General features: G+C 35.9%; 1 protein-coding gene across 1 annotated transcript in view; it reads left to right on the top strand.

Annotated features, from left to right (window-relative positions):
• hs6st1b (heparan sulfate 6-O-sulfotransferase 1b) overlaps positions 1-13,995 on the top strand; it is a 97,744-nt gene extending 83,749 nt beyond the window's left edge. The window contains 1 exon segment of the mRNA NM_001080203.1: positions 13,293-13,995. Within this exon segment, the coding sequence (NP_001073672.1) occupies positions 13,293-13,995 (703 nt within the window).
• Positions 13,996-22,851: the final 8,856 nt, after the last annotated feature.

Raw genomic sequence — 22,851 nt, 5'->3', positions numbered from 1 at the left:
TTTTCTCATTGAATGCCTAGTAGGGTAAAAGCAAATGTATAAATACAATATAGGACTGCATAATATATAGTTTCAGCATTGATATCGCAATAGTCACATCGCAGGATCTCAAGCCAATTTAGACATGAAATTATAAAGTTTCCCACTTCAACAGATTCATTGTGTTTAACTATGTATGAAGGCTACATTGTTATTCTACATTTCTTGAATTTCTGTACATCAGTATTGTTAGACTCCAGTGTAAACCATAAAGCGCTGTTTATTTCATTCTTATCTTTGTTCCATTCTTTTCACCTGCGCTGTAATTCATTTTATTTTGTATATACAGTTCCCAGTATATATAAGTACATCCTTCACAAATCTATTTTTTAAATACATATTTTTAATAGGAAGATATTCAATATTATATTTGTCCATATACAGTAGATTACTCAGTACTGAAGCCAGAAATGGAGCTTATCTAACAAAGCAACTTAAGATAACTGTCAAAAAAAACTAGTACACCCAAATGTATATGTAATAGAAAAATATTAAATACAAATTTTAAAAAGAAAAAATCAAGAGAAGCAAAAAAAAAAAGTGTTGAAATTATGAAGTTTGTCATTTTTTTGCAATATTTTACTTGAATTTAATTCAATTCCTATTTATGTTTGGTGACTAAAATATTATTTTAATGAATATATCTGTTTAATAAATCAATTTTATTTAAATGCACCAAAATACATTGCCTATATTGACTGAGAAATGGATACAAATGTTCATTTTTAAAATGGGCTGTACTCAATTATGCTGAGCACTGTATACTTTATAGTTTTGTGCATTTTGATGCAGTTGCACTCCCCCACAAAATACTCCCAATAATATTGCAAAAAACTAAATATTGCAATGTCATTTTTTTACAATGTCATGCAGCCCTAAAACAATATAACGACACCCTAAAAAACTGGCAGGCTAGCTTTCTTTTTTTATTATCATTTTTATTACTTAGTATTTATTTCACAGAAGATCTGACAACTTGAAAGAAAAAAGCATTTCTTCACCATCCCTATACCACATTAGCAAGGAGTAAATAATTCCTGAGGTTAAAGGCCAGGTCATCCTGTACTCTCTCTGAAGGGCATCATATTATGAAAATAATTTCTTAAATCCTACATTCATTCTCTCTAGTCCTGCGTTATTCCCTTCTGGATCGTCAATCATACATAAACATGAAGAACGGCATACAACAATAAGCTCTCGCTTTATTAAAGCATCTCCCCTGTCTGAGCCACTGTATTACTGCTGTCTGTGTCTGTCCACCCAGAGGTCTTCCTTTCATCGGCCATTTCCAATATATTTTTCACAATTCACTGCTTTTTAAAATTACAAACAAAATCTATTGTCTGTCTGCTATCTCACAGTTTTAGACAGTTTTTTTCCCTTTGGAAGCCTGTTAATGTCTTAACACTTTGTTAAACATTGTGAATTACTGCATTATAGGATCCTAAAGTGTCAATCTAGGTTAGGTGTGTGAAAAAACAACAACAACGAATTATTGAGTTTTAAAATAACACACCTAGTTCTCTGCTTTCCACAACGCTCACACAATCTTCAGGCTACTCATGTCCCCATGATACCCGTCACAATTCACATCATGACAGCTTTTTAATGACACCCGAGAGGTCATGCAGGGTTCCTTCAGTGTGTTGGTTTAGTGCTGGCTCTATCCCTGCACATTTGGCAGATCTTAAACCTGCCAGGAGTCTTTCCGCCTGCTAGCATCCTAACGTGTTATTTATCACTCGCTCTGAAGCGAAACACCTGTGCGGGTTTAAGATAGCGGGTTTACGAGACCCCAGGTAAATCCTGCAGGGGGTCGACACATCCTGCCTGACTTATTAACCACATTTCCAAGAGATTCTCCATTCCATCTCTGGATCCATTTGTGGCATTTTCTTCACACAAAAAGCACATTGAATATGTATGATACCAAGTAAATAGTAATATTTGTGTTAGTGTAACTTTATAAAATATCGCCATTCGTTAGTGGTACATTGGATGAGTAGTATGTAGCAGATATAACCCTGTATTATTATTTAGATTGTTTATATATTTTATAATCCTGCTGTATAATGCATACTAAAAACGGCATCGATCTGTTTTATTTACTGTTCAAATCAAGGAAATGTCACAATACTGTTGTTAAAAAGTCCCAGCTACTGGCAATTGTAGGTTTTCATTCAGCCTTTCTGCTGTTTTTTGCCATAATTTTGAAATTATACAATTGTATTTAAGTGAATGCTTGTCCATGCGGCTCAGTGAAGTGGCTGTGACTAAAATATTAAATGACTGTGGATAGGGATGCACTGATACGGATTTTTGGGCAGATATTGATAGCGATAACTCTTCATCTTCAGATTTGGAGGACGATATATATATATATATATATATATATATATATATATATACAYATATATATATATATATATATATATATATATATATATATATATATATATATATATATATATATATATGGCAATAAATATTTGAAAATGTTATATTTTTATACAGTGAACAGCTGATTTTATTTTAAAAACTTCATAAAAGTTTAAACTGATCATATGAACTAAATAACCTACTTAAAGCAAAAAAAAAAGCAATAATTTCAAAATTGCAAAGCGATTATATTGATATATTCATGATTTCACATAAATCATGCCAAGAATTAATTACTTCATTTTCTTTGCATAGCAAATTAACATGCAACTTGGCTGTTGCATAAAATGATAGGTTAAATACCAAATGTTATTTAGTTAACAAGCAAGTAAAATAAATATATTTTAAATAAAATGATAATGAAAAAGCTAAGAACTGAAACTAGCTTAAATATTCTTGAATAAAACGTGTTACAGCAATGTACTTATGTACAAATATGTAATGTCCGAAAATGGATTTTGAGTGGTGTTTTGACAGTTTAGGGCTGCAACAATGAATCAACTGAATCACTGAAAATCGATTACTAAAAGCATTTGCAACAAATTTCATCACTTATTCATCATGTTGTGCAATTCGGAGACGTTTGATTATTAAAAAAAACTTTAGTTGAGCACGGAGCGGAGTGAAGGCACTCTATCTGTTGTCATGTATAGCTACACTGCAAAAAAAAACTTCTCACTTAGTAATTTCGTCTCGTGTCCAGTTAAAAAAAAAAAAAAAAAAAAAAAAAAAAATATATATATATATATATATATATATATATATATATATATATATATATATATATATATATAAATCAAACAGACAAGAAAAATGGCATGAGAAAATGAAGTGATGTTTTAAGCTTTTGTTTGATATCATATCTCAGTAAGAGAATATTTCTTACCCCATTGGCAAATAATTTAGCTTGTTTTAAGCAAACAATCACTTAAGTTTTTTTTTTTTTTTTCCAGAAAACAAGACATAATTTCTTATGCCACTTTATGTGTCTAGTATGTATCTTGAATTAAGATTTGTTTTTTTGATATTTGGGTTAAAAACTGGATAACTACCAAGTTTGTTGTTATTATTATTATTGTTAATATTATTATAACAGCTTAGGAATGTTTGAGGACATCATGTTTGTGCATTTAAGTAACCTTGTGTTAATGAGCTATGATGCAGTTTAGCTGCGAGCAATTGTAATTGTTCAGAGAACACTGTCCTGTAAACTTTGGTTCTGACCACAGTTGTTCCCAAGAGTTTTAGTATTGCAGTCGCTGAATTTCCAATTATTTACGATGTTTTCTTACATAGACTTAAATAAAAAAAAATTTTAAAAGTTACTGGTGAGTTACTGATGTGCATAACTGTTATATGTTTTTTTTTGTTGTTTTTTTTTTAAGTGGGAGTCTTATGCTAACTATAATGACAGTACAAATCAGTAATGCTGCTTCAGAATATTTCAGACATATTGACATATTGGATTAATGAAGGAAAGCCACACCACACGCAACAACTGGATCTTTAACAATTTTACACTAGAAAGCTCTTTTTTTTTTTTTTGCGGGAATGTAACTGATTTGTCGATATGCTGAAATGGCTCCTTTAAATACGAGATTATAATGTAGCGAACTTTGACGCTCTCGCTGCCATCGTTGTAAATGCACAGTAATATTTATCCTGTGTGCAAAGTCTTGTTTATATACACATTTTTTTTTTTTTTTGGTTCTTGTAACGAAGGGGCTGACACAGAGGGATCCAATTGCAGTAAATTTATTAAAAACAGTTTAATAAACACAAGCACACAGATGTAATGTGTGTGCGAACTCACATCAAACACAATCGTGTTATGTTGAAGCATTAACGGCAGGTAATCACAGTAAGAATGTTCAGGCATGGGTCGGCTGACGGCGAATATCAAAGTCAGAGTCCAGGCTAGAGTTCAAGGCAGGCGGCTAGAATCAGACTCAGTAATCAGGCTGAGGTACAAGACAGGTGGCTGGCAGGACGAGGTCAGAGAACAAGGCAAGGTAAGCAATTAGAAAGCAGGCAGTGTAGAGAAATGCTCAGTAGCATAACAAGGCAGAACAAGACTTCGCAATGACTGAGTGTGTGTGAGCTGCTTATAAGCTTGAGCATGGGTGATTAGGTGGATGCGCTTCAGATGTGCAGGCTATCAGTATAAATGGATGATGTAATGGTTAGAAGTCCGGGGATGGTGACCTCTGCTGTCCAGCGAGGAAAATGACTGGGACCGAGTCGGTGACAGTTCTAACATTAAAAATGGCCCATCAGAATTGGCTTATTGGCTTTTAAAAAAAGATCAAAATGGCAATCGGAATAGACCATGAAAAACCAAGATTGATACATCACTAAAGAAAACAAGCCATTTGGACTGTGTGAATGTAAATCGACCAAAAAGTAGAAAAGGAAAAAGGGTCTCCCCATGCCTCTGTAATATTCAAATGTGAGCGGAGGCAGCGTTCTGCCTAAAGAGCAGAGATGAGCAGTAGGTGGAAATTTTACCCTTGACAGCATCGAAGCCGTTAAAGTACAAGTGAGGTGAGGGATTTCAACTAGATTTCTCTGACTATCAAAGGCGCCACAACTGCTTTCACTGGGATGAATGCAAATTCCACCTTATTCTTGGCACTCTCTGCTGCACGCTAGTCCCAACAGCTGAGGGAGCGTGACTAACAAGAGAGTGGCGATTCTGTAGTCCTGGGATGTGGGAGGAAGAGACATGGATAAAGATGCCTGTGTGTGTGCCCATGGATGTGTGTGTGTAGAGAGTGGAAAAAAAAGAGGATAAATGAGGAAAGAACTGGGTTCTTATGAAAAAATCTGAGTAGCACCACAAACAACTGATAAAAATGGCAAGAAAAATCCCGACCAAATAAAACCAAAACCTCAAAGAAAATGAAAACAAATGAAGCCACCAATAAAATGAGAAAAAGACTAAAAAAAAATATAAAAGTTAACCAAGAAAATACAGAGAATCAAAATTTAACTAAGATATCTAGCAATATATATATATATATATATATATATATATATATATATATATATATATATATATATATATATGTATGTGTATGTGTATGTGTGTATATATATATATATATATATATATATATATATATATATATATATAGAGAGAGAGAGAGAGAGAGAGAGAGAGAGAGAGAGAGAGAAAGCTTAAAGGGGCTAATAATATTGAACTATTAATATAGGTTTCAAATTATTTAAACCTACTTTTATTCTTGCTGAAATAAAACAAATAATCCTTTCTCAAGAAGAAAAAATATTATAGGAAATACTGTGAATAATTCCTCTGTTAAACATAATTTTGGGAAATATTTATATATAAACAAAACTCACAGAAGGGCGTATAATTTTGACTTCAACTAATAATCGTTTCGAATAATCGTGAATACAATTATGACCAAAATAAGCGTTATTATGATTTTCCCATAATCGAGCAGCCCTAGTTGGCATACAAATCGAGCCAAGCAAATCCAAACTGAAGTGAGCAGAGCACTAAACAATATTAAAAATGGTCACTTGTCTGCACAATAGCCTAGTGGTTAGCAGGCCGATATATATGCTGCAGTAGCACGTCAGGGCGTTCCGAGTTCGAATCTCAGCTCGAGGACATTTTCCAGTACTACCACCCTCTCGCTCTCTCTCTCCCACTTTGCTTCCTGTCTCAATACTGTCCTATTTAATAAAGGGAAAAAAGGCAAAAAAAAAAATCTTAAATACTAATAATAATAAAAAAGGTCACTGACATTGCCTAAAAATGCTGTGTATAATGAGGGTTAGTGCCAGATGTAAATAGCTTGCTGTTTCTGCAACTTACAGTTGCTTTTTTTTTACCTGAGGCCTGTTTCACACCACACATAAAAGCTTATGGTTTGAAGAAAGAAAGCACAATCTTTTTTTTTTTTTTTTGGAAGTCTGACTCAGTCCAGACGAGTTAAGCAGTGTTTCTTTTTTTTTTTCTTGTGGCTTCTCTTTGTAGTTTCATTCAGTGTAGAATAATTAACACACTGATGTAAATTTGTACCACTTTCCATGTAAAAGAACTGTGTTAAAAATTGTTTCAATGACATTTTGCTAACAACTTATTCCTCAGTGGCTTGCAATCAGTAACAAGCAATATGTTGTAAAACCAAAATATTTGTTTTACGCAAAAGCTAGATTATTAACCTACAACTTTTTTAAAGTTCTTTAATAATAATGTAAGCGCCAATGTATGGGTGTGAACCAGTTAAGTGATTGTTTTGTAATGGTTTTGTAACAGTTCTTATGGTCTCAAGAAATCGCATATGGCCACAAGGGAACAGAGATGTGATAAAATGGAGATGTGTGAGACCTGGATACCTTATGTTTTGTTGTGAAAGAAAGATCACCCCCAAGCATCTAATCAAAAGGTTCATCCTTCTGAATGACTAGTGTGTGCATTTAAAAAAAAATACCTCAGAATTTAAATTATCACATACTTAATAACATATTTATTGTAATAATAACAATAAATAACAATACCCATTCCAGTGGAATATATATATGTCAGTCCTTCATCAATCCACATGCCCTTGTGGGGTCAGAAAAGGTTGTGTTTTCATTTGAAGCATAGAGAGAGTTTTGTGTGAGTACATCGAATTGTCAAAGATGCCTTTCTTTGTCCACTTTTTTTATATTGAGCTCTTACAGAATAATAGATTTTCTAGTGGACCATCTCCACAATGACAGACTAGAGTCATTCTGCACAGTCTGGTGGTTTTGCTCACAAAAAAGAGGGAATTTCAGTTCCACACACAAACTCAAAAGCAGAGAGTTGAAAATCGGCCGTCACACCCATTCCTGATAAAATAAAATTCATCGGAAATATTTACCTTACCTGTCCACGTCTGGTCATGTTTAGATGATTGCCAATGGTAGGGCTGGGCGATAAAATCAGTATCGATATTTATTGAACAAACACCATTTTCAATATTGATTAAAAAAAAAAAAGATTCAGTATGAAGGCTACTTTTCTGAATGTTACGAGTGCACCGCGATTCATGTAAATACAACTTACCAATCTTCTTTACACTTTATATAGAATACATACATTTCACTAGCATTAGACAAGTTACCTAAGACAAACACTGCACACCCAAACACTGCAGTGCTTTTTAGCACAAAGTCCATTGTTTCTGGTCAAGGAATCCACCCACTGCGCTTGTCAGTTCAGGTCAGAATAACAAAACATGCGAAAATGAGTCCCGTATAGCAGCAGTGAGGAGATTGTAAATAAAAAAAAAGCATGTGGAAGGATGTCACCAGAGTGGCTTTTTGGTTTCTTTTCTTGTGCATCCCAGCCACTAGCTCCACATCTGAAAGATTTTTGGCATAGGTGGTAATATAGTCATTAAACTTCACACTTTGTAATGTTTCGCATGTATTTGAATATTGATGGTTTGTTCATTTACTTAAAGCTCAGATTCGATTATCATAATTTGACACCTTACAGATGTTGATCTACATTTACCATTGCACACACTTTGTAACATTTTATTGATCAAGTTTAAGAGTCTCGTTAACACTTATGTTTATATTATTATGAAGAGATGAGATATTTTGCTTAAATATTTTTGTTTTTGACTATTTAAACTGTTTGCCTTAGTAATATTGGTAAATTAAAATAAGGTGGTTAAATAAATAAATCCTAATATTCCTAAATGTTTTGTTAAAAAATATTCAGTAGTTATCTTATTATATTAAATAATATAAAACTGATTTCGTGATTATTATTTTTGCAAAAGTCAAGGATATTAGTGCATTAAACCAATGGAGGTTTTAGGCCAAGGGTGTCAAACTCAATAGCTGGAGGGCTGCAGTCCTGCAGTTTTGTTCCAACCCTGCTTTAACACTCATATCTGTAGGTATCAAACAAGCTTAAAGCACTCAATTAGTTTGATCAGGAGTGTTAAATTAGAGTTGGAACTAAACTGTGCAGAGCTGCGGCCCTCTAGGAACTGAGTTTGGCACCTGTGTTGTAGGCTCTAGTGGGTTGAGGGAACCCTGTGACAGAATCAAATAAGGTTCTGCATTAATAATGCAGCAATGCTCTACTTCCCTAGTTTAAATGCACCACTGGGAGTGGAAGATCCCAAGAACGCAACACTTACAGACGAATGGCTTACCGAGTATGACTATGGCACAAGAGCATCTTGAGGCAAACTCACATTTTCTTTTTTTTCCTTTTTGGCACATCCTGTGTGTGTGCGTGGGTCTGAAAGAGGAAAAAGTGCCCCCACAGCTGTTTTGTGTCTGGGTCTGTCAGAATGGGTGACTGGTCTTTGTGCAGTCATCATATATTTGAGAGGCTGATTTGCATCTAGAGTCGTGTCAGACAGAGAGTTGTGACGGCTCCACTGTGAGCTGTCAGCCCAAGGAAAAGTCTTCCAGCATGCTCTGTCTTCAGCTCTGACCTTGAACTCCACACTCTCCAGTGGGCCGTTCACTCCGTCTCTCTCTAGAGCCACATTTCCTTTCCCATGTCTCAGTGGGAGAGAGCAGGGTTGTAACCTCAATAATGGGATTTTTAATGAAGTCGTGGATTGTTTTAATGTATTTGTTAAGTATGTTGTATTCAGCAGTGGAAAAGCATTCACTAAGAATGACTTTTAGAAAAAAGAAATGCAGACCCCCATTGGTGAATTCATGGTCTGTTTCCACTGAGTGGTATAGTTCGGTATGCTTTTATGGCTGTTTCCACTGTCAAAGGGTACCTAAAAGCATCCGTACTGTACCACTTTTTGGATACCATTTTCAAAGGCTACCTCCTGTAGCACAACAAAAGGGTACCAAAAGGCAGAGCAAGGCGCGCAGCTGAATGCTATTGGTTTACAGAGATACGTCACTGGTCACAGGAGCCAGGAGTATGAAAACAAAGGAAGCGCCAATTTTAAATACACAGCCGAGACATTACACTTTAATTATATATACATATAATAAATAATTAGTCATTTGGAGCCTAACAAACCTTGTCGTCATCTTGATGAACAGCCACAAAGCCAAGAAGAAGAGCAGAATCAACCCTGTGCCCCGTAGTTTTTACAAGGCTGTCTAAAGCGTGAGTGGTTTGACTTTCCTACATGCGCTCGCCGCGTGTCTATATTTGGAATAACGAACTTGAGCTGATGATAATAACAGGCGCTTGATTGTTGAAGTGCTTCTGACATCCAATCCTTTCATAAACTGTCAAGCTTGAGAGTGATGCATGAAAAAGCAAAGGAGAAGCCGGAAAAACAATGAAGCAAATGATTGTTTTAGCAACCTAAAACATAAACAAACTGCCACTATTATCATCACCTTTTGTACTATTATGAACTCAGAATGATGAAATAACATACTAACAAGAGGTTACATGTGCTGGTAAAGATTAAAGATACAGATGAGAGGTTTGCACTGATTGTAGGCTATATGTTGCGTGTTGTTTTTGAACCCAAATAAGGACTAAATATATGCTGTGTGTAGTTTTTCTGTTATTGGTTACATATCGGAGATTGTAAGGCTCTGTATGTGTTCATATATATTGCATTTATTTATTTATTTATTTTAAATAATCGCAGATGTTACAGTAGGCTATCATTGATCAGCAGTTATAATCAAATCATGTTCATAGAAAGGTTAGTAATGAACATATATATATACACAAGTATGTATGCATATAAAGCATATGTTTTGTGAGAATTAGCATTGGCACCCTTTTGGCAATAGGAACGCAAGCCTAATAAATGTGGCCCATACCGTGCTGTACCACTCAGTGGAAGCGGGCCTTTAGAAATGTGCTTCTAAGATGCCATTTCAAGTTTCATTGTTTTAAAGCATGAAAGACAGCCATCAAATCAAGGCCTAGTCTGTATTTTTACACAGCCTCATGATTAATCATGTTATTCAATCAGGCTATTCTGGGGTTATTTTGTTTTAAAAAAAAGATATTGTTTTACACATTTGTACTCTTGCTGACATTGAGGTTTTGTAGAACAAGAGGATTCAACAAATTCTTAAAACAACAGGCGCTAGATTCCAAAGCTTCCTGTTGACTTTGCCAAAGCAGCCTTGCACACACATTCTGAAATCTCTCCTCCCGAGCTGGCCTCAACTGGGCTTTAATTCAATTATGAAACACTTTTATAAAAGAGACGTGTGTTCAATAGCTTAATTTATGAGTCTGCACACTGCAACAGTCCAAAGTGGTGATATGACCCTCAGTTACTTTGTGAGGTGCCCCAAGTCTCAGTATTGGGTCCGTTCTCATTAATAATGTGGCTATTTCAGTGGGTGTTATTAGTATTGACCGGCCTTGCACAGAGCAGGCAGCCAGTTATTGGCTGGGATTTGGAACTGCCGTGTGTGCTGATGGGGCCCAGAGTTTAATCGCTGTGGAAACATGAGAGTTATTAAAACGGGAAGCCTTGGCACTGCAGAGGGATCTCGGGTGTCTCTCAGGCTCACTAATGATTATAAGCCTGCAGCTTTCTCACCCAGTAGTGAGAAAGGAACAATGAATGAACAAAAAGAGATTTGAAGATCCTGAAGTATCAATTTATTCTATTAGTGTATATGAGGAAGGGTAGAAAAACTTAACAAAAGTCAAAAAGTCACACTCTGATCTGATCAAAGTGCCTTCTTACTATTACAGGGAAGGTTTTGAAGTGCACACCACCATATCTGGTTTATAATGGGCTGATTAGTAAATGCACACTGCCACCATGTGGTCAGTAAGGCCACAGCATGTTCAGGGTGAGGGCATTTGAGAACAGTGTTGGCAGGATTTCTGTCTTTTGGCCAGAGGCAGCACCCGGTGATACCTTGGGAAGTGCCATATGGGTCGCCAGGAATGAATTTCTCAGATTTTGTATGTGATTTCAGGTTATTTTCAATATAATCAGCTCTTAGGCACTTTGGAGGAAATCTGTCTCTTTGGCACATTTAGTCACATGGGTGTTAGGAGGTAATGTAGGGTGAAGTGCAGCTGGAGCTTGTTGAATTGGTAACCGAGAGCTAAATCATACTGTCATCAGTTTGGTTGAGATTAATCTGTTGAAAACCACCTGCTGCTAGCTTGTTGGCAGCGCTTGGTCTTCCTCCCACTCCACAAATCCTGTGCTTGGTTCAAATGAAACTTGATTTTCCCTGTGGACTTGTGTCCCTGATGCATTCTTGAAGTGTTCTGGTAAAGATGCTTTTGTGTGTTTTTCATGATATGTCCCTATAGTGTGTGAGCATTGTGAAGTCTTCTCTTGAGGTGGTTTCATCACCATCTGTCTGCATTCACTTCAGAATAGCCTGTCTCGAAACAATTTTGAGCCATACCTGTTTTTTTGTTTTCTCAATTAGTTCAACTCTTTCACAACTGTTTTAGATCTATGGCATAAGACCAGTCATACCATGTCTTGCTAGCATATGTTATAAGATTTACATATTTAAATACTACTAGTGTTCCAAATATTTTGTGCATTTCTAATAAGTCCTCGTTCTTCATACATTAAGTTCCCTTGATCAAATCCAGACCAGGAATGTCCCTAGTTCCTTTTTTTCCATTTTGCATCCAGAATCATGTTTCAAGTTCCATCAATCAAAGGAAACTCTAAACATACAGGATGTGAAGTGGTGGGAAAGGATTAAGACATTGGTGCCCCATGGCAAGACTCTTGAGAAAAGGCATTTAATGAGTCATGGTTTACACCTGCTACAGCCCGTCTTTCAAAATGGTATTAATTGTAGGATACGCCAGTTGTACACCACTACACTGATTGCATTGTGTTGCTTATGGGTTCAATTTCCTAGGGATTCAACCTTTGTGGGTTGTTTCACAAGGGTACTTTCACACTAGCACTTTTGGTCAGCACCCGGGTTCGTCTGATGTCAAAGTACGGTACTTTTATTTAGAGCAGAGGAGTCCAAACTCGATCCTGGAGGGCCGGTGTCCTGGACAGTTTAGCTCCAATCCTAATTAAACGCACCTGAACCAGCTAATCAAGCTCTTACTAGGTATAATTGAAACTTCCTGGCAGGTGTGTTAAAGCAAGTTGGAGCTAAACTCAGCAGGACACCGACCCTTGTGGACCGAGTTTGGACACCTCTGATCTAGTGTGAAACAGTGTCTTCTGAACTCAAATGTGCACCTGTGAACCGTACCCGAGTCCACCTAAAATCGGTGGTATGGTTCTTGCGAACTCTAGTATGGTTCACTTCTGATGTGAATGCAATCATAAAAATTAACGGAAGTGAACCGCTAACTGTACAAAAATGTTTAGTTTTTATTACATTCATTCATGTGTGTGTGTGTGTCTGTGTATCACCTACCTTGGTGACAAGCGGGACTGATCCAGTGCAAACAGTGATAATGTCTGCTTGTCTCCACCAAAAATGACTTCTGCAGACATTGCGTGATGTTCTGAACGTTTTTAATATTTTTTTGTGGCAGATAGATGCAAGTGGCTCTCTGTATTTTGGTTTTGAAAACAAAACCACAAGTTTCAGTGAAAGCAGAATGACCATGATATGCGTAGGTCTCCATTTTGGTGCTTTACTTTTGTGGCCGTCACCTAGCAACAGCTGTACACAAAACAGAAGCTTGATGACGCAAGTGGTTCATAAGGAAAAAAGACAATGTTAACATAAACCCCTTCCGAGGGGGGACTATCAAACAGGCCTTCAAACCAAGAGTGAAAGCATGCTAAAACACTGAAAATCAGTGAGCTTAAATGTTAAATCTTGTCAATTATTAGTCAGTGTTGTGACTAATGACGTTTCTCTATCTTGTTTTCCCACAGAAAGTTCTACTACATCACTCTACTGAGGGACCCTGTTTCCCGCTACCTTAGTGAATGGAGGCACGTCCAGCGAGGGGCGACATGGAAGACGTCTTTGCACATGTGTGACGGACGGACACCCACACCTGAAGAGTTGCCGCCCTGCTACGAGGGCACAGACTGGTCAGGGTGCACCTTGCAGCAATTCATGGACTGCCCCTACAATCTAGCCAATAACCGCCAAGTGCGTATGCTTGCAGACCTTAGTCTGGTGGGCTGCTACAACCTTTCTACAGTCCCTGAGAAGAGGCGTTCACAATTGCTGCTCGAATCAGCCAAGAAGAACCTACGGGACATGGCTTTCTATGGCCTGACGGAGTTCCAGCGGAAGACGCAATACCTATTCGAGCGCACCTTCCACCTTAAGTTCATCCGACCCTTCATGCAATACAACAGCACACGGGCGGCTGGCGTGGATCTTGATAATGATACGATACAACGCATCGAGGAGCTCAACGATCTGGACATGAAGCTGTACGACTATGCCAAAGACCTGTTTCAGCAGCGCTACCAGTACAAGCACATGCTGGACCGCCGGGAGCAGAGACTACTGAGGGGACACGCATCTTTCCACAGTCCGTTCCGAGAGGACGGAGCTGGAGGAGAGGGCACGGCACGCCTGCCAACTGAGGATTACATGAACCACATCATCAATGGATGGTAACCACCTACCCCTCTCCAGAGAGACCAAATACTGACACAGTAACGAGGAGAGGGGGAATACAAGGACCCAAGTGGAATACCCTTTCCCAGATGAGAGAGATCACCATCCCATCCTTCAGTCAGGATTACGGGACCAGTCTGCATTTCGCTTAGTGCAGGATCTCCTTGGCCTTTTTTAAACAAAAGTTCTGGTGGAAATTAAGTTATTATAGTTTTTTTTTGTTGTCGTTTTGTTTCACAAATGTGACTGGAATTAACGAACCTGAATATCAATGGACTCTTCATGAAAATAAAAAGATTGTTTTTATAAATATAAATATATATAAAAATATGTAGATTGCCTTTTTTTACATCCTGGTGTGGTAAGTGGTTGATGATTACTAACAGGTGTTGTATGATTTTATATATATATATCTTAATATATAACACAGAAGAATCCCTTTTTCCATGAGTGTTTTATCTTTTGTCTTTGAATGTCAAACAGTTTTCCGGTTTCCATAAGCCCAGATGCCATTAGCCCATTCCTGAAAGTCAGATGTAATTTCTTATCCCCCCCCAAAAAAATGAATGTCATCATGCAGTTTTTATTTTAGCATGTGCTAATTTATACAGTATGCACCGTAAGTGTTGTTTTTACACATTTGCTGTGATCTTTTTACCCATAGTGCAGTGCAGTATGCCCACATTTTGCATTGTAAATCTCGTACCTTAAATGAACAAAGCATTCACATAATTTGCCCCTGTTAACTGTCGAGTTGAGTTGAGCGCACATGTAGAATGTGTTAATTGAACTTGCACTGAACATGTCAGGGCTTGACATCCCTCACGGGTCTACCGAGACTTCTTAACTTCCATCTTCCCTCCAGCTAAAACTCAGAAATAAACTGCTATTGAAGCCATGTTTAGATAAATGTCAAAAATGCTTATGGGGAAAGAGCGAAGAAATGGATTACATGTTCCATCTGTCTCTGTCAGTCAAGATTTGGAGAGTGAAATCAGTGAGGAAAGTATGATGATTGTTATATGTGTGTATACGTTAATGGTTGTCACGATACTGGAATTCGGGACCAATCGGTACTGAAATTTTAAAGCGTCCATTTTCTGCGAACATTTGAGCACTGCTTATTCGTAAATAGCGCTGATTTGCCATTGTGTTCACATGCTTAGCTGAAATGACTGATTGGTCGTGAAGGTCATCAGTTCACCGAACTCACTGCTGTTTATTGAGTGTAACCAAAGATACAGAAAAACAGGAGCGTTTCACAGTGACGTCGATCAGCTGGTTTGTCTATAAGCTGAAATACGATCCACTGTTGAATCGCGGCTTTAAATCGCTCCAGTGTATCTGTACTGATCTGGCGTATGCAAAGTTTTTGTGCGTACGCAGCGTTAATACATGAAGCCCATGGTTCCAGTTGGGGTTGATTGTCCTGTCTTTAGGTGTGTGATCAATGTTCTTTGTTTATGTTTATTCAGATGGCAAAGTTAGTATCGCCAGCAGTACTTTTTCATGGCCATTTGGGAATGTGCTCAAATGTTCCCAAGACATGGATGTTTTTAAAACTTCAGAATCGATTGGTAGCGAACTCTGTTTCGTGACAACCCTGTGTGAGCCGTCTTGAGTTTGCTTTCCAACAATGTCCATTACTGTGAGTATATTGGTTTTTCATGACCCCTGAATCTTTAAAAGTACCAATAAAAATGCATTTCCCATTTTTAAGACATGGTCGAGTGCTTTTAATAATTCAGTCCCTTTTTTTCTTTCAGAAATCATTCTGTTTTATGGAAATTGGTACACTTTGAAGATTTTTATGATGAATAGAAAGGTTGAAGCATTTATTTAAAAGAGAAATATTTTGTAAGATCATAAATTGCATTTCTGCTCAAGTATGCAGTATTGTAATATCATGCGTGCTTGTTGAATTGAAGTATTCATCTTAGGAAACCTATTGAATCTATGTAAAAGTGTTTAAATATCACAGGTTTCCACCTTTGTTTTGGTTAATCAGCAGTGTTGTCTTTCTCTCTGAAGTGTTAATTATTTTTAGAGGGTGTGTGATTGCGTATGAAACAGCTTCCATGTTATGACTTGCACATTTCTTATGAAGGACGGTTTTGTGTTAATTTTACACGTACTCATCAGATTTTAGGAACAAACAGTAATAAGACAGTTTCAAACAAAAGTTATATTTAAAAAGTCCATATTTATTATCACAAATCAGGTAAATAATACTGTTATAAATTGCAGTATAATTATTACATATCTGTCCGGTTTGTAGATGTTTTAATGAGACACCTGTAATTAAAATGGAATCGTTATAGTCTCTCAGATAGTTATTAGACTCTTGTTAGCCTGTTTTGCTGAGGCCAACTTGGAACAAACCATTTATAAGCCTGGAAAATGTCTAAAAGAATGCATATCGTGCAGACACAATATTTTATAATATTAGGTAAGCTAAGTGCATTTATACTTTAAGTTTAAAATTTCTGCATAAAACATTTCCGCTGTGGCCACCACTATAAAGGACAGAAAAATAAGCAGAAGGAAAATGTTTAGTGAATGATTTCATTGACCTGATGTGTTGCATATCAGTGTGGTAAGTATACAAGTTTAATAACTAAATGGATTAAAGTTTGGTTCAGGGGTAGCTTTTGGAACACTAGATTATTAAAAAATATGGCATAAAAACAATCATAAGATGTGGGCTTTTCCCTAAGAATGAAAATGAAACCATTGCAAAGCTCCCTTTCACTCTTTACCCCTATGTCACGTTTTTGTTCTCCAGAGTATGGAGCTGAAATCCTGAGAGAGCTTCATCATTCGCCTGTGCACTGAGCTGATGATGACACTGCTCTGCTGTAACCACAGAGACAGACACTTACCTCGTCTGCTGTTTTTATTCTTATTTAGGATTGTGTTGAACCAGCATGGACACATTGTTGCTCAACAGTTGAGTTCAAATTCATACCTTTTTTGTGGCCATTACAAATATAGATGGAGGAGTCAAACAGGTAAATAATATTATGGATATGCAAAATGTATCATTTACAGTAATATTAAAATGCTGTTTTAACAATGAGCACATTGATTGTAATAATCTCATACTTGCCTCTAAAGCACCCTGTTGAAAAAAAAAAAAAACATCTTAAACCAGCCTGAGCTGGTTGACTGGTTTCAGACATTACCAGCCTGGTTTTGGCTGGTCAGACCAGAAGAAGACCAAAACCCCTCTAAAACCAGGTTGGTTTTAGACCAGCTTAAACCATTTTCCAGCTTGACCAGCTAAGACCAGGCTGGAGATGTCTGAAACCAGCCTGGAAATGGGCAAACTCCCTCTAAAACCAGGCTGGTCGACCAGCTAAAACCTAGTTTAGGGTTCTTTTTTTAGCAGGTCATTCACTGTGATTAAAATGAAGTTAAAATTACTGTAAAATTCAAAAGGCGACAGCATAAAATATCTCTCAGGATTTTGTTTTTTTAAAAATACTGCTTTATTTTAACCTTAATTTATGTAAAAGCTAAGCTACAAATGTAATGTAAAAAATCCATAGCCCATGTTCACAGTGATTTCCCATAGGAAATTATCAAATAAATAAATGTCTGTTGAAGCATTTTAAGCTATAATGGAAATCATCACATTAGAGACTTCATTTGACGCAAAGATGTTTGCATTGAAAATGGCACACACACACACACATACATACATACATATATACAGTTGAAGTCAGAATTATTAGCCCCCCTTTTGAATTATTTATTATTATTATTATTTTTTTAATATATATATTTCCAAAATTATATTTAACAGAGCAAGGAAATCTTCACAGTATGTCTGATAATATTTTTTTCTTCTGGAGAAAGTCTTATTTGTTTTAGTTTGGCTAAAATAAAAACAGTTTTAAATTTTTCAAAAGCCATTTAAAGGTCAAAATTATTAGCCCCTTTAAGCTTTATATATATTGTTTTATAGTCTACAGAACAAACCATCGTTATACAATAACTTGCCTAATTACCTTAGTAAATTATTAGTTATTAAAACTTTTATGTTTAGAAATGTGTTGACAAAAATATTCTCTGTTAAACAGAAATTGGGGGAAAAAAATAAGCAATGGGGCTAATAATTCACGGAGTTTAATAATTCTGAAATTCTAAATAATTCAAAAAATTGTTTTATTTATTGAGGAATTTGTAGATTTATATATACTTTTTAAAGTATTTATTTATTGTTTTATTCATGCAGAAAGTTGTGTATATATTTATTCTTTTGTTTGCGTATTTATTTATTTATTGTTTTATTTATGCAGGAATTTGTAGATTTATATGTACATTTATTTATTTGCATATTTGTTTATTTATAGATTTTGCAGGTTTCACTCTGATCTGTATTTTAAATAATAATGTTAATAATTAAAATAATAAAAGATAGGGCGATACAGTGGCGCAGTAGGTAGTGCTGTCGCCTCACAACAGCAAGAAGGTCGCTGGTTCGATCCTCTGTTTCTGTGTGTAGTTTGCATGTTCTCCCTGCGTTCGCGTGGATTTCCTCCAGGGGTCCGTTCTTCGTACGTGGATTACTCAGTTAGCTGGATTTGGATATTGACGATTTGACACGATCCAGGATCGTTTCGTTCTTCAAAGCTGATCCGAGAGTTGTTGTCATGGCAACAGATCTGCTAGGTCAAACCTGATTGGGAGCAGGTTCAAATCATATAAACAGGATTAGATCGGCTCAGTTCAAGCAAAGATAATACAGAAAGTATGTACCGAGTTCTGATATTTTCTTACAGTAAAAGTTATATACACTTGGGAAAATAGTAGTTTTTAACTATATATGTAAAGTTATAGTCATTAATATAATAAATAAAGTTTTACATATTAATAAAACGTATGCAATCTGCACCCTCGAAATGAAAGTGCAAAGACTGCCACCTGGTGGTGCAAAGAGAAAACTTATTGATATGAACTTTTTAGATCGCTTTAGTACAAATTGTGTATAATAGAAATGCACAATATGTGACTTTTTTTAAAAGCAATAATACATTTATGCAGTCATGAACATGTTTTGATAGTTAATATGACAGTGATTTGATGCTTCACAAAAGTTGCAGACGCCTTTACCAATATCAAAATGCTTTTGGAAACAACCAGTTATTCTTTACACCGATTAAAAAAACTGTACTATAATAAAGAAAATCTTTTCTAAATGTAGAACTAAATACATTGATTTGCATTGAAATACATGATGAATACTCTTGTCTTGACACATGAAAGTGTAAAGCCTGCAGCTCACAACAAATGTCAAGTTACTGCGTGTCATATTTAACAAGCCGTTTACTGCTAATTTGATGTAATTTTGCTCACATGGATAATTGAATATTAATCAGATGATGTCATTACGCTGCTGTGCCGTCAGCCAATCGTTGCATTGCTGATCATGATTTTGAGGATCGATAGATCTGTCCTTAACAACACACGCAGTGATCTCAGATCAGTTCATCCAGACATTCTAATCTGATTCGCGAACTTGTTTGAAGAACCAAATAAGCGAGAGATCAGTTATCAAGATTAAAAGATCCAGGATCTGCCAAATCATCTTAGATCATTTAAGCGAGGTACGAAGAACGGACCCCAGGTGCTCCGGTTTTCCCCACAGTCCAAAGACATGTGGTACAGGTGAATTGGGTAAGCTAAATTGTCTGTTGTGTATGAGTGTGTGTGTGTGTGTGTGTGAATGTGGGTGTGGAAGTTTCCCAGAGATGGGTTGCGGCTGGAAGGGCATCCGTTGCGTAAAAACTTGCTGGATAAGTTGGCGGTTCATTCCGCTGTGGGGACCCCAGATTAATAAAGAGACTAAGCCGACAAGAAAATGAATGAATGAATGAATAATAAAAGATATCCATTTAACCACCCCTATACTAGTTTATACCATTGTGAATAAATAATCGCGCCAATCCATGTATACGAGAAAAAAAAGTAGGCCAAGGCTAATGCACGCAAAGGGCAGGAAAATGAACAAAGGGGAAATAAAAAAAGATAATTTTATTTTTTCAGTACTCTTCATGGACACTAGAGAGCACTAGAGGATAAATGATGGCATTGGTGTACAGTTTATGCTACTGTTAATTTGGGTAAAGTTTTTATTTTTTATTTTCACACATTCAGGCTTTATCCTTAAAAATATAATATATATATATATATATATATATATATATATATATATATATATATATATAGAGAGAGAGAGAGAGAGAGAGAGAGAGAGAAAGAGAGAGAGAATATATATATATATATATATATATATATATATATTCTTTGCAAATTATAAATAGTGAAATCATATTATCAGCCAGTGACAGTATCAAATTATGACAATGTTTACAGTAAATTAAATAAGTTAGTGCTAATGTTATTTTGAAGTCATTCACATGCGATTTCAGACCGAATTATTTTCAAATTACCGTGGTAATCAATATAGATGTTATAGGTATAGGTAATCAATATAGGTTATATTAAGTTGTTAGTAACAATTTGTGCGATAATACCATAATCTAATGTTACCCTTATTCAATGAACTTTACCTATGGTAAGTACACGTTTGTCTTAAAATGTAAATAAAACGTATAAAAACATTTTTAAATCAGATTTAAAATCATATGTTTTAATAAATTTATGTCAATAACTCAATTTTGACAAAAAATTAAGATAGAACCTTATACGCTAGTGTGTTTTTAAGTCCACAGGTCTTATCTTTCCATATTTCATCCACCATTTTACATAGTGTCTTCTGACCCAGATGTTATTCGACTACAACTTAAAACCCAAATAAACTGGTTGAAATAACCTTTTAAAAAATTGCATTCTTTGTTAGCGTATGGGTTTGAGTGACATGAAAATGAGGACTTTAAAATTAATTAAACCTAAATTAAATTAATTTTACATCAAATAAATTTGGCATTTTCCAGCATGTAAAAAGGCTAAAATGTGATTAATTGTGATGTCTTGCATATCCATAAGATGGCGCTCTAGGTTCAGTTTTCCCCATATAGGGCTAGGTCTATAAAGCTTTCCATTATGTCCATGTCTAATAAATAGTAAAGGGGTTTTAATGGCTACTACCATAAACATTGATAAACAGCAAGAAACAGCTAATTTACATCTCAATGTCATTATGTTATTTGTCATGTTCTGTTAGTCGGTTACCAAACTTGTAATTAAGCGTCCACTAAGTTTAATTAAAAAGTTAAGGTCATAAATTAAATGTAAAAAATACAACCATTTAACAGACTGGAGAGTGCCGTTTAAGATTCACTACAGTGAATCAGACAATGGGACGCAAAAAGAATGATTCAAACTTTTCAACGTTGGCGAGAACATTCAAGACTCAACTACGTCGACGCAACTAATTAGGTAACATTTAAATCATAAATGATATAAACTAAGTAAAAGTGAAAAGTTAAACAACATGCACTGCATTGGTTGACATGATCAAACATGCTAGCAGATTAGCAATCATGCCTTTCCTCAGTGTGCTGTGCTCACATTTCATTTTGTGTGTTCACGCTTGTACACACAGACTGGTTCCACTGACCTCATCTCCAAACACCATCTGGATGAACTGGAGCCTCTCAAACACCAACTTTATGGTCTTGCATCCAGAGCAACTGGGTCATTTAAAGCCACACACCTCTTGGATCTTCATTTAGGCATGACAGGGAGAGGTTTCTTCACTATGCAGAATGTAGCTTTTGTTCACCTGGTGAGTATTTTGTCCCTGTACCTCTTCTAGAAAGTTCTAGATGTGTGTGTGTGTGTGTGTGTGTGTGTGTGTGTGTGCGTGTGTGTGTGTGTGTGTGTGTGTGTGTGTGTGTGTGTGTGTGTGTGTATGTGTGTTTTTTAGTTTGTGTTTGTCAGTGACATCTAGTATAGGGTTTGTCATCAAAATATAAGTAGAATTGAAGTATACATGTGGGCAAAAATACATTGAAATGTATTTTAAAATAAAATGCCAAAAAGTGTATCAGAATACATCAGCCACAACATTTATCAAAATAAAATATTGTATTTTTAAAATACTACAAAATACTTTTACAAGGAAGCATAAAATTGTTTCGCAAATTTTCTATCAATAGGCGTATTTGATCAGTCCCCTCACCGTTAAACTGAAACGATGTAAACAATTTTTTGACATCAACAACGTTTTTCTAAGTAGTTTAAGTCTTAAGCTTCTCTGCCAACTCATTCACCTCTGTTCCTGTAGATGAGGAGGTATTCATAAACCCTTTTTTCTTTTTGACTTTGGTATTAATTTTGTACAATTTTCTTACAGAAAGTCCTGTCTGTCTTGAAGATGATCTCTTTAATCACTGTAAAAACCATGCAATGCAGATAAGAGGACCATAGTACTATATCTCTTTATTGTGGTTCAATCTATTGCGTGGCCAGTAAAATTGACATAATCTCTTAACAGTCTGATACTTTAAAAGTGTGATATATGAAGAGGTTAGTTAAATTTGTTCTCACGTAATTTTTTTTTAATAAATGTGAATGTTTTTTTTTTTTTTTTTTTGGCTATTGAAATTTTCGATACCTAATGCAAAAAACATGATTTCTGATCTTTCCTATTCATTACCTATAAAGAGCACCTGCAGATCAGCTACTGGCATCTGAAACAGCCAGTGAAGTATTGTAGGAATCACCACTGTAGGACTTATTTTAATGTTGTTTTCTTATTTTATTGGCATCTGCATCAGCAATCCACTCATAACTACCATTTGTGCAATTTACTCATTCTCCCAAGAGTTTTTCAGTACTTTAACTGGAAGTATCTCAGTTTAACCCCTTAGTGAACACCAGTGC

This window comes from Danio rerio, chromosome 24 (assembly GCF_049306965.1).
Source record: "Danio rerio strain Tuebingen ecotype United States chromosome 24, GRCz12tu, whole genome shotgun sequence".
NCBI lineage: Eukaryota > Metazoa > Chordata > Actinopteri > Cypriniformes > Danionidae > Danio > Danio rerio.
This window is presented reverse-complemented; position numbering and strand designations above follow the sequence as displayed.